The following is a 12,179-nucleotide window of genomic DNA, read 5'->3' as shown; positions in this document are numbered from 1 at the left end:
CATTGCTTGGAGATAATAAACTTCTCTTTCTTTGACAACAACAACAACAAAAAAGAGTAGATTCCCAGTATTCTCAGTATGGTATTAGGACAAGAACCAAGGACCCTTTACCCAGGACTGCCTCTAGTCCACCTGCATAAACCTTTCCCTTTTCTGCTTAGAACTAACCTAACATAAATGCGGTGCAGCTGGTTCCCCTAAGGGATTTGCTGGACCAAGACTCCCATGTTAATTGCAATGATGGTGAATGCCAACCAACCCTCACCAAGTCCCTTTCTAACTATCAGGAGAGACAGATGAGGCCCTTGAGGACATTCAGGAGGAACTGAGGATACGTGGATATAAGTAACTATGAAATTAAGATAAAGATGAATTTGCCTTTTTGAAATGGGGCCAGCGGTTGTAAAGAACACAACTTCATACGGGATGACATCAACGTGCAAGGACACAGGCAGCATCCTACTGATCTCTGACTTTAATGTTTCCCGAAAAGGCTGCTTGGCATTAGAAATGAGAATGACACCAGAGCCTTTTACTGACTCATTACTTTGTGACCACTTATGTAAGGCAATGCAAGTATGAATGCTTGTTTACTCATGAATTCCCATCTCTGCTTTCATAGTCACAAAGGCTAGGTTCATAGAAGGCACACCTACTTGTAGAAAAGGTTCACGGGTTGGGAGAAAATCAAGATCAGAGACCATTAAGACACTAAAGCTGTTCCTGAATCCATTCGTGACAGGATAGCTCATTGTTCCTGGTTTGTACTTGAGGCAGAAAATGAACACCATTCAGAACATCCATTCAGAAATGAAATGGATTGGGGCTGGACAAAAGCAACATCCAGCTGCTTATAGGTCACCATCAAGTTGGGCTTGTGTGTGACAGCAATTTCATGACGCCCACCCAGCATCAACACCCTACTGGGCCTCAGCTCTGCTCTTTGCCACATAAATATTTAAGGAAAAAAAAGACTCTGGCAATGCTGGAGCAGGCAAAAAAGTGATTGTCATATTAAAACATACAACAAAACAGTTCATCAGGAAATAACAACTGAGCCAGAATAGTGTCTTTTAAAGCAATACAATTTAGAACTGATTAATCTCTGTGAGAATTTTAAACTCTTTATTCCTACCTTGTGACAACAATTGATTTCCAGCTCTTACTGTCAGCACCTTCAAGCTGTGGACCTCTGCTTTCTGCAAGTTGTAATCTCTTACCAGTTTCTTCTAGCTGAACTGTCATCTTCTCATTTAAAATCTCTAAATTATTCTTAGCTATTCGCAATTTTTCTGCAGCTTCAGTTTCCTATCATTAAAAACTAATTAGTATATAACAAAACATACTGTTCTCATAGATACAATATATTCAAATTAATCACCACAGATTAGAAAACATAAACTGAAGTTCTAAAGGCTGATTAAAAGTCAAATGAAAATTTAATGTTTCCTTTACTCCAAAACCCAATACGATAATTAGGACAAGATAATGTAAATGACGTTAGAAAAATATACTGACAAATATTATACATTGTAGTGCTTGCTTTTGTCATCTATGTCTAAAACACTTGGAATAAAGGGATAGTTTGTCTTCATACATTTAAAAGATGCTTGGTTTTGACTTCTTAATACTTGAGAGACCAAGCTATAAGTATAGGCTACATATAAATATCATAATTATTTCCATCATTAAATATCCACCTTGAGAACAAAATATAACTGACCACATTCACATACTATTGTAATCAGTTTAAAAATAATTTCAGCACCTCCCTGGTAGCGCAGGGATTAAAGTAATTCAGCGCTATCAAGCTACCCCGCCACTGTAGCATGAGTTCAATCCTCCACTAGGGAGCTACCCCACATCACATGGCGCAGCAGACCTTACCTGTCTGCCAGCTGCTCCCCTCAACCGTGTATTTCAGTAGATCTGCCTGTTCTGCTCCCCACTCTGTCTCTGGTGAATTCTCTCACCCCTGTACCTCTGGCCTACATCCCAGTTCTTATATGCATGAATAAATAAAATACATCTTTAAAAAAATAAAAATAATAATTTCAATTAATTCACTGGATCATCCATATAAGTAAAACTAACTTGTCTTGGGCAAGGAATAAATTTTGACATTTATACAGAGAAGAATGGTACAGATTGTTTATCAAGTTTCATATATACCTAATTATATAGTAGGCATTGTTATAGGTTATTATAGGTGTCCAAATATTAACCCACTTAAATCTCACAGTAGCTTTATGAAGTAGATATGTTTACTATTCCCAATTTTATAAGTGAGGAAATTGAGGGATAGAGAAGGGTTAAGAGCTTGCCTTAGTTTTTATAGCTACTAAGTAAGAGAGAGGATTTGAACCCTAGCTATGTAGCGTCTACATTATACTGTCTCTAAATGCACTAACTTTTTATTTTCAATATTGTCCGTGGTGAAATGATAGCAAACACAAAAACACAATTCCTAAATCTCTTAATACGTACTTTGAATAGACATTACATCAAATATTTCATACAGTTTTTCCTCGATGTGCTACTTAATTAAGATAAAAATTATAATCAGTAATGAAATTATACCTTTTTAAGTTCTTTTCGAAGTCTATCATTTTCAGCAACAATTTTCTCTGTGCCTTTGTTCTTGGATTCATAGTGCATGCTCAACTGACGTCCAAGATGAACTTTAAGTTTTTCTAATTCAGCCTAATTAAAAAACAAAACTATATGTTATGAAAACAAAAATAAAGGATGATCTTGTAAACTCATAAAAATTTAAAATATTTTTAGAGACCAATTTGACAGGATTAGAATTATAGCCTTCCCCTCCCCTGGTGGTGCAGTGGTTGAGCGCTGAATGAGAAGCTGCCCGCAGCCTCTGCAGTGCCGGTTCGATCCCCGCCTGCCAGCAAGGGTCCCACATGGCGCGCAGACCTCTCCTGCTGCCCGCTGCTCCCCTCAGCAATGTACTTCGGTCCTTCTGACTGCTCTGCTCCCTGCTCTGGCTCTGGTGAATTCTCTCACCCTCCCGCGCTTCTGACTGTACTCAGTGATTGTAGAAATAAATAAATCTTTAAAAAAAATAAAATAGAATAGAATAACAGCCTTCCCTTTAATACTGGTCACCTAGAGCAGTTGGTTCCCAGTCCTTGCAGCGCATTAGAATGACCTAATAACTTAAAAGAAAAAAAAAAATCGTAATATATGGCAGTACCTGCCCAGACATAACTGAATCAATTTCAGTATTAGGGGCTTATACATCTGCATATTTGAAAACAGACCCTGGAAATTATTTCAAGTTCTCAGAGAACCATTGGTCATGAGAGAAGAAGATGACCAAATAGAGCTACTCTAAATGTTCCTGTCTCCAATAAATTTTTTCTGTATGCATAAACATCTATTGCATTAAAGCCATTTTTATATAGTATGAGTGCATTAAATTTTTCTTTAAAAGTTAATAAAAATTATAATAGCAAAACATTCTATACAGACAATCATTAAAAAAGGTACCTTCAACTTTTCATTTTCTAGCTCAGTATTAGCCATTTTTTCGCTGGTCAATATTCCTGATGCTTTCTTCAACTGTTCGTTTTCCCTCTGGACTTTTTCAACTACTTTTTTCATTAAACCAATGGTTTTTTCTAGTTCTGGGATTGTCTTTCCACTTCTACCAGACTGAAAAAGAATATATTACATATTTGATTAAAATCAAATATGTTAAAACTATAATGTAAAGTATTAACAACATAATAGGCTCATTATTATACTCAGTGTTGATTCCTAACATTTGAAGCCAAAGTTTCAATTCATTATCACAATAATCTTATAAGAATTACAATTCTAAATGAATTTTATTTAGCTAATGTGCTTTCCAATATACCAGAATTTTCTTCATATGGAATAAAGCCACAAAAGACAAATCATGAATGACCAAATCACAGAGAAGCATGACAGAAGCAGAATTTCTTTAAGAATAGCCAGGGAATAGAAATTTAGTTTCTGTCAAATATAGATAGAAGAGACATGTGAAATAAAAAATCCCATGTAAGATTATCAAGAGATCAGTCACTACTTAGGTTCAATTGTTTATGATTTAAAATACAAGATATCATAGGAGTTGAGTAAAATAATGTTTTTTAATTTTGTATTTTATTCAGTATTCACATTGTTCAACAAACAGTACTAAAATATAAAGTTTTACATACTTTTAATACATAATGCATAATTAACTTAGAAAAGGTCAAATTAACAGGTTTTTTAATTTATGAAATGAATGTTACTATCAGCAACATTTTTTTCTGAATACTATTAAACTAGTCATATTTTCACATAATAAAATTTCTGAATTAATTTTTATATTACAATCGGTTTTATTTTTTGCGATCAACATCACCATATTAACAAATGCTTAAATCTTTGGCTTTGGTCTCATAAACAGTTAATCATGGTAAAAAATGAATATAAAATAACTAGGTAAGAAAAGCACAAGTATAAAAAATAATTGGGAAATGTATTTATAGAGCATTATACTAAAAAGTTGGTGTGGTTATCATAAAATATAGTTACAAAATATTAGAATAGGCCCAAGGAGAAGTTTGTAGTTACCTGACAGAACAGAAGGAAGATTCCTAGAAGAGAAATGTTTTCAAGATCAAGTTGAGGGGTATGTAACAAAAAAAGGGATGATATAGACTCTAAGTGAAATACAAAGTCATGTAAGGTGTGACAGATGATAAAAGATATTGAAACATAAAGGAAAGCTTACTGATGTTTTGCACAGTGGATGCAGAATAAAAATTGAAACTAGAGGCACTGGTAAAAGGATATTGCAACTATTATGACATATCTAAAACTTTTCCATTTCCAGTTTATAACTTCTGAAATTAAAACAAACATACGGCATATTTTCACACACTCACCCCTCTCACACGGCCCAGTTTCCGCTCAACTTCTCCTTTTTCTTTCTTAAGAAATTCACACATTTCCTTCAGATCTCTTACTTGATTCTAAAAGATTAAAGCAAACATGAAACAATTTAACAGAGCTAATGTCATTAATAAGGAGACACCTATGAACCCTCAACCTCTTCAGCTGCATTGCCAAATTGACAAGTGGGTTTCTACACCATGGAGGGTTTTTAACTAAGACATAGGCTGAATTAAAGTGTATTCATACAAGAGTATTATGGATATGAATTTCAAGAAATATTTTCTACGTTACTGCCGTAGTAAACAATATAAATTTGAGCTCAGATTCAGGTTTCAACTGTCCCATAAATTACATACATAGATCTTTCTTCATATGCTGGTGAGAAACAGAAAACTGAACTTTCTAATGTTTTAAAGTGTGATAATTATTAATGAAAAAAATCAACCATCCTCTTGCCTCAGAGCATTTAAATGTATTATTTCTATTTTCTGAAACTCCTTTTTCTAGTATAGATGACTCACTTTACAACCTCTCTCCCAGCTCTTTGCTAAAATATCATTTGATTAAGCAAGACTTCTCTTATTTCTATTTTTTTTTAAAGATTTATTTATTTATACAAGCATTGGGGTATAGGCCAGAGGTGTGGGAGGGTGAGAGAATCCACGAGAGACAGAGCAGGGAGCATAACAGGCAGAAGGACCCAAAGCACTGCTGAGGGGAGCAGCGGAGGAGATAGAAGAAGTCTGCCGCACCATGTGGGTAGCTCCCTGGCAGGCCGAGAATCAAACCTGCACTGCAGAGGCTGCGGACAGCTTCACAGCTCTGCACTCAATCCGCTGTGCCACCGGGGAGGCCCTTATTACTCTATTTTAATAGCAATTCCATATATCCCTCCCCCACACCTAACACTCAGTTTTCACAGCAGACATGCTTTTCCTCCTGAGCACTCAACATTTGCTGACATACTATATATTGACTTGTTTACTATCAATCTTCCACACTAGAGTATAAGTTCTACAAATGCAAGAATCTTCTTCATAGCCATTTCCCACGACTTAAGAATGCCTGACACAAAGCAGGTTCTCCACAAAAAAATTGTTAAATGAACAAATGTAGAAAGTATAACACTACAAAGATACTTTATGAGTCTCTGACTTCTTCACAAGCTAATAAGGTGAACATAACTAAGCAGGAGAAAAAAAGGTTTCAGATGTCAGATTATAGTTGTGTAAGAAAGAACATTAAGTTTACCTTTAATCTTGGCAAGTCCTTATTTGCTTGTTCAAGCTGAAATTTTAGTTCAATATTTTCAGATGACAACTTCAAATTTTCCCTTTGAAGTTCCTGTTCTCTTTGGCTACGATCATCTGACTCTATTTCTGAAGTCTTCAGAAAAATGAAGTTAGAAAAAATATTAAGGCTTAATAAATAAAAGCCACCTAAGACATGAATGGATAAGAAAATACTATGCTAAAAGAGAACCTTTCCCCACAGAGAAATATGAGAAATTCAGAGAGATCTGGAGAAAACAACCAAAAATTAATGCTACAATATAAAACTTGCAGGACAAAAGGAAATGCAGTTTGTTTAAATTAACAAAGAAAACAAAATCAAGAAATGACTTAATAATGTCCACATATATAATACCTCTATACTGCCCTAATGATTAAAATAATTTATGGCTTTTCCAGTTCAAAAATAAAGCATGACTGACATGTTATGGATTTTATTATGTCCCAAACCCCACACACCTCCAGTTCATAGGCTTAAGTCCTAACTCCTAGTACCAGAGAATGACAAGACTTGGAGATAGGGCTTTTTAGAGACAGCCAAGTTAAAATTAACAGAGTCATTAGGGTGAATTTTAATTCAATCTGACTGGCATTCTCTTCAAAAAGGGAAATTTGGATACAGAGGCACCACAGGAGACAGACCATGTGAAGAGACAAGGAGAAGCTATCTAAGCCAAAGAAAAAGGCATAGAAAGATCCTCCCCTCACAGCCTTAAGAAGGAATCAACCTTGTCGATACCTTGAGTTTGAACTTCTGGATTCCAGAATTGTGAGAACAAATTTCTGTTATTTAAGTCATCAAATCTGTGATGCTTTTTTATGGTAACCCTAGTAAATTAATATACAAGCCAGTGCCTTCTTCAGAAAGCTTCTTCTCATTCCTTAGATGGGAGCTAAATTCTGTCTGGTTCTGACTGACAGTCATGTTCATCAGTTGGCTAGCTATTTAAAGACCAAATGGATTCTCCTCTTGAAGTGGAAGTATGAGTCTTCCACAGCTTCTGCCCTGGTTGTATAAATTTGTCCAAGTAGTCAAGTAATAAAGTCATTGTTTAACTAGAAAAAAAAAGGCATTGGACTATACTTCTCCAAAGATATACAAATGACCAACAAGCACATGAAAAATTGCTCAAATCAAAAACCACAGTGAAGTAATGCCTCACAAATATAGGAATGGTCTATAGTAATGGAACAGCAAGTATTGGCAAGGAAGTGGAAAAAGAGAAACTTTCCTATACTGTTGGTGGGAATGTAAATTTGTGCCGCCTCTACAGAAAATGGAATGGTGATTTCTCAAAAAATTAAAAATAGAAATGCCATATAACCTTCAGGTACTTATCTGCAGCATATGAAACACTAATATTTGAAAAGATATATCCATCCCTAAACTTATTCCAACACTATTCACCATAGCCAAGACATGGGAACAATCTAATACCGTCAATGAATGACTGGATAAAGATGAGGTATATAACGAAGGCATCAAACTAGAAATAAATCATAAAAAGAAGGCAAGGAACTATCCTACCTCATGGAGATTAAAAGCCACACTACTGGAAGACCACTGGACTAACGAGGAGATCAAAGAAGAAATTAAAAAATTCTTTGAATTGAATGACAAGGAGGACACCAATATCCTAAATGTATGGGATGCAGCAAAAGCAGTAATAAGAGGAAAATATATAGCAATAGAAGCTCACATCAAAAAACAAGAAAGAACTCAAAGAAACAACCTAATCTCGAAGCTCAAAGATCTAGAAAAAGAACAACAAAAAAACCCCAAAACCAGTAGAAGAAAAGAAATAATAAAAACCAAAGCAGAAATAAATGAAATTGAAACTAAAAAAACAATCCAAAAGATCAATGAAACCAAGAGCTGGTTCTTTGAAAAAATCAATAAAATAGACAAACCCCTAGCCAGGCTCACAAAGGAAAAAAGGGAGAAAGCACAAATACACAGGATCATAAATGAAAGAGGAGAAATCACAACGGACACAGCAGAAATCAAAAGAATAATCAGTAACTACTATGAACAGTTATATGGAAACAAGTTCAACAATCTAGAGGAGATGGACAAATTCCTACAACTCTACAATCACCCAAAGCTAGATAAAGAAGAAATAGAACACCTAAACAGACCAATTACAAGCAGTGAAATTGAAATGGTAATCAAAAACCTCCCCAAAAACAAAAGCCCAGGACCTGATGGATTTACAAATGAATTCTACCAAACATTCAGAGACCAATTAGTGCCTATCCTTCACAAACTCTTCCAAAAAATTTAGAAGGAAGGGACAATACCAAACACATTCTATGAAGCCAATATTACACTAATACCAAAACCGAATAAGGACAACACAAAAAAGGAAAACTATAGGCCAATCTCCCTAATGAACACTGATGCAAAAATCCTCAATAAAATTTTAGCTATCAGAATCCAACAACGTATCCATAAGATAATTCACCACGACCAAGTTGGATTCATTCCAGGGGCACAAGGATGGTTTAACATCCGAAAATCAATCAACGTTATCCAACACATCAACAAAAAGAAATATAAAAACCATATGATAATATCAATAGATGCTGAGAAAGCTTTCGACAAAGTGCAACACCCATTCATGATAAAAGCCCTTGCAATTCTTGGGATACAAGGAACATACCTCAACATCATAAAGGCCATCTATGACAAGCCAGCAGCCAGTATCATTCTCAATGGTGAAAAGCTGAAAGCAATTCCATTAAGATCAGGAACAAAACAAGGATGTCCACTCTCACCACTGCTTTTCAATATAATACTGGAAGTCCTAGCCAGAGCAATAAGACAAGAGAAAGACATCCAAGGAATCCAAATAGGAAAAGAAGAAGTCAAACTATCACTATTTGCAGATGATATGATAATATACATAGAGAACCCCAAAATCTCCACAGAAAAACTAATTCAACTCATCAATCAATTCAGTAAAGTGGCAGGATAAAAAATCAACACGCAAAAGTCAGTAGCCTTCCTATACACAAACAATAAATCTGAAGAAGAAGAAATCAAAAAAACCATCCCTTTTATTATCAAAACAAAAAAAATCAAATATTTGGGAATAAATCTAACAAAAGAGGTAAAGGACCTATACAAAGAAAACTATAAAACACTGTTAAAAGAAATAGAAGAAGACACAAAGAAATGGAAAGACATCCCCTGCTCATGGATTGGAAGAATAAACATTATTAAAATGGCCATCCTTCCAAAAGCAATATACAGATTCAATGCTATTCCAATCAAAATCTCAATGGCATTCTTCAAAGAAATAGAACAATTATTGATGAAATTCATATGGAATCACCAAAAACCCTGAATAGCCAAAGCTCTACTGAAAAAAAAAGAAGGAAATGGAGGCATCACACTCCCAGACTTCAAACTATACTACAAAGCCATAATCCTCAAAACTGCATGGTATTGGAACAAGAACAGACATACAGACCAATGGAATCGAATAGAAAATCCAGAAATAAACCCACAGATTTATGGTCAACTAATCTTTGACAAAGGAGCAAAGACTATGCATTGAAGCAAAGAAAGTTTGTTCAATAAATGGTGCTGGGAAAACTGGGTCGCTACATGCAAAAGAATGAAGCTTGACCACTACCTCACACCATACACAAAAATCAACTCAAAATGGATTAAAGAATTAGACATAAGACCTGAAACCATAAAATATATAGAAGGAAATATAGGCGAAACACTACGTGATTTGCACATCAAAGACATCTTCACAGACACATCACCCAAAGCAGTGATAGTGAAGGCAAAGATAAACAGCTGGGACTACATCAAATTAAAGAGCTTCTGCACAGCAAAAGAGACAATAACAAAAACAAAGAGAAACCCCACCAACTGGGAGAACATTTTTGCACCCAACACTAATGATAAAGGACTGATCACAAAAATCTGCAAAGAGCTGATGAGACTCAACAACAACAAAGAAAATAATCCAGTCAAAAAATGGGCAGAAGAGCTAAAAAGAAACTTCTCTGAAGAGGAAATGCAAATGGCCAACAGGCATATGAAAAAATGTTCAACATCACTTGTAATCAGGGAAATGCAAATCAAAACTACCATGAGATACCATCTCACACCAGTGAGAATGGCACATATTAAAAAAACTAGCAACAACAAATGTTGGCGAGGGTGTGGAGAAAAAGGAACTCTTCTGCACTATTGGTGGGAGTGCAAACTGGTCCAGCCACTATGGAGAGCTGTGTGGAGATTTCTGGACCTACTAAACATAGAGCTTCCATATGATCCAGCAATTCCACTCCTAGGTATTTACCCAAAGGACACAGAAACATCAATTCCAAAGAGCACCTGCACCCCTATGTTTATAGCAACACTGTTTACAATAGCTAATCTTTGGAAACAACCTAAATGCCCAAAAATAGATGACTGGATCAAGAAGATGTGGTACATATATACCATGGAATATTACTCAGCATTCAAAAAAGATAAACACATGCAATTTGCAGCAACATGGATGGCGCTGGAAGGGATCATGCTCAGCAAAATAAGCCAAAAAGAAAAAGAAAAATACCGGATGGTCTCACTCATAGCAGGAATCTAGAAAATTTAAATAAGGGACCAGGAAAATGAATATAAGAAAGTGAAAATCAAAATCAACAAAAAACTATGAACCAGAGACACTTTTTGGGGGGTAGGGGGCGGGAGGGGAAGGATTGGGGTCAGAATGGGGCATTTGCAATTGTATGGGGGAATATAAAAATAAAATTTATTATTTAAAAAAAACAAAAAAAAAAGAGGAAAAAAAAAGATGAGGTATATATACTTGATGGTATATTAGTCAGCTTTAAAAAGAAAAAGAAATCTCATGTTGTACAACAATATGTATGGAACTTGAGGTGATTGTTCTAAGTAAAATAAGAAAGAAAAAGCTGACTATCAGATGGTTTCACTCATGTGGGATATAAAGAAACAAAGAAAATGAACTAAGAGAACACAACAGAAACAACTCTTAGACTCTGATAACAACATGGTGACTACCAGATGAGAAGGGAGGTAGGAGTGGGAGCAATGGGTATAGGAGGTTCATTTGATAATGGTGACTGGGTGGTGGCTAGTGGTGTGGCACATACTTTTATCAAGGTATGAAGTTTAGGAGTTTAGAAAACAAGAAAACACAAAACCACTAATTTTTTTTGTAGGAAGTAGTCAAATGTTAGGGCTTAAGGAGTTTATTAACAGTTAATATATATAACAAATCCAAATGTATCTATTATTTACTGTAAGAAAACTCAGCACTAGTCACTATAAGAAAACACAGCAAACAAAATAATAAAGGACTGCCATGTGCTCAAACCTGACTCATGTCCTTTCTCTGCTGGACAGGTACATCAGTTTCAGAGTATGCCTGGGCATCCTCAGCCACTGACTCATGGCACCTATCTGGGGGATAATACTGGTCCTCCCCAGCAGATTCTTCTGGATCCATTTGGTTGCTGTGACTCACATCTTCAGTTGTCCGTCCCTTTCCTTTCCCATTCTTGCCTAGCTCATTCCCTTCCTTGATTTTATGTTCCCATTTATTTTCTTCACATCAGTCTTGATTAATTTTCTCAATTTCAAGATCTGGTTCATTTTCAAAATTGGAGTTAAAACCTGCAAAGGTCCCATTAGTTTAACCAAATGAACTAGACATTTTTTCGTCTTTCCTTAGATTTACTAAATTCAGAAGGATCCATAATATCTTCTGCTTTGTGTTTTTCTTCATTACTGTAATACCGTATATTATTTCCAGGTACCTGATGATGTAAGCTGACATTGGCATCTTTTTGCTTCCCATTTTTAATTCTGAGCACAGTTAAGACTTATGTTTTTGTTCCTGTGCAAAATGTTCTTTTTGTGAACAGAATTATGCCTGTATTTATTAACACTGGTAGCAAGGGTAGAAAGTG

At 35.4% G+C, this 12,179-nt stretch overlaps 1 protein-coding gene across 1 annotated transcript in view; it reads right to left on the bottom strand.

Annotated features, from left to right (window-relative positions):
* Positions 1-12,179, bottom strand: part of CEP290 (centrosomal protein 290) — a gene marked incomplete at both ends in the record, with an annotated part of 70,595 nt that overhangs the window by 5,225 nt on the left and 53,191 nt on the right. The window contains 5 exons of the mRNA XM_084256460.1: positions 1,136-1,308; positions 2,581-2,703; positions 3,508-3,672; positions 4,917-5,003; positions 6,178-6,312. Coding sequence (XP_084112586.1) covers positions 1,136-1,308; positions 2,581-2,703; positions 3,508-3,672; positions 4,917-5,003; positions 6,178-6,312 — 683 coding nt within the window. The remainder of the gene's footprint in view (positions 1-1,135; positions 1,309-2,580; positions 2,704-3,507; positions 3,673-4,916; positions 5,004-6,177; positions 6,313-12,179) is intronic.

This window comes from Talpa europaea (genome assembly GCF_964194135.1).
Source record: "Talpa europaea genome assembly, chromosome: 15".
NCBI classification, from domain to species: Eukaryota; Metazoa; Chordata; class Mammalia; order Eulipotyphla; family Talpidae; genus Talpa; species Talpa europaea.
Note: the sequence above shows the minus strand (reverse complement) of the source record. Positions and strands in the feature narration are given on the sequence as shown.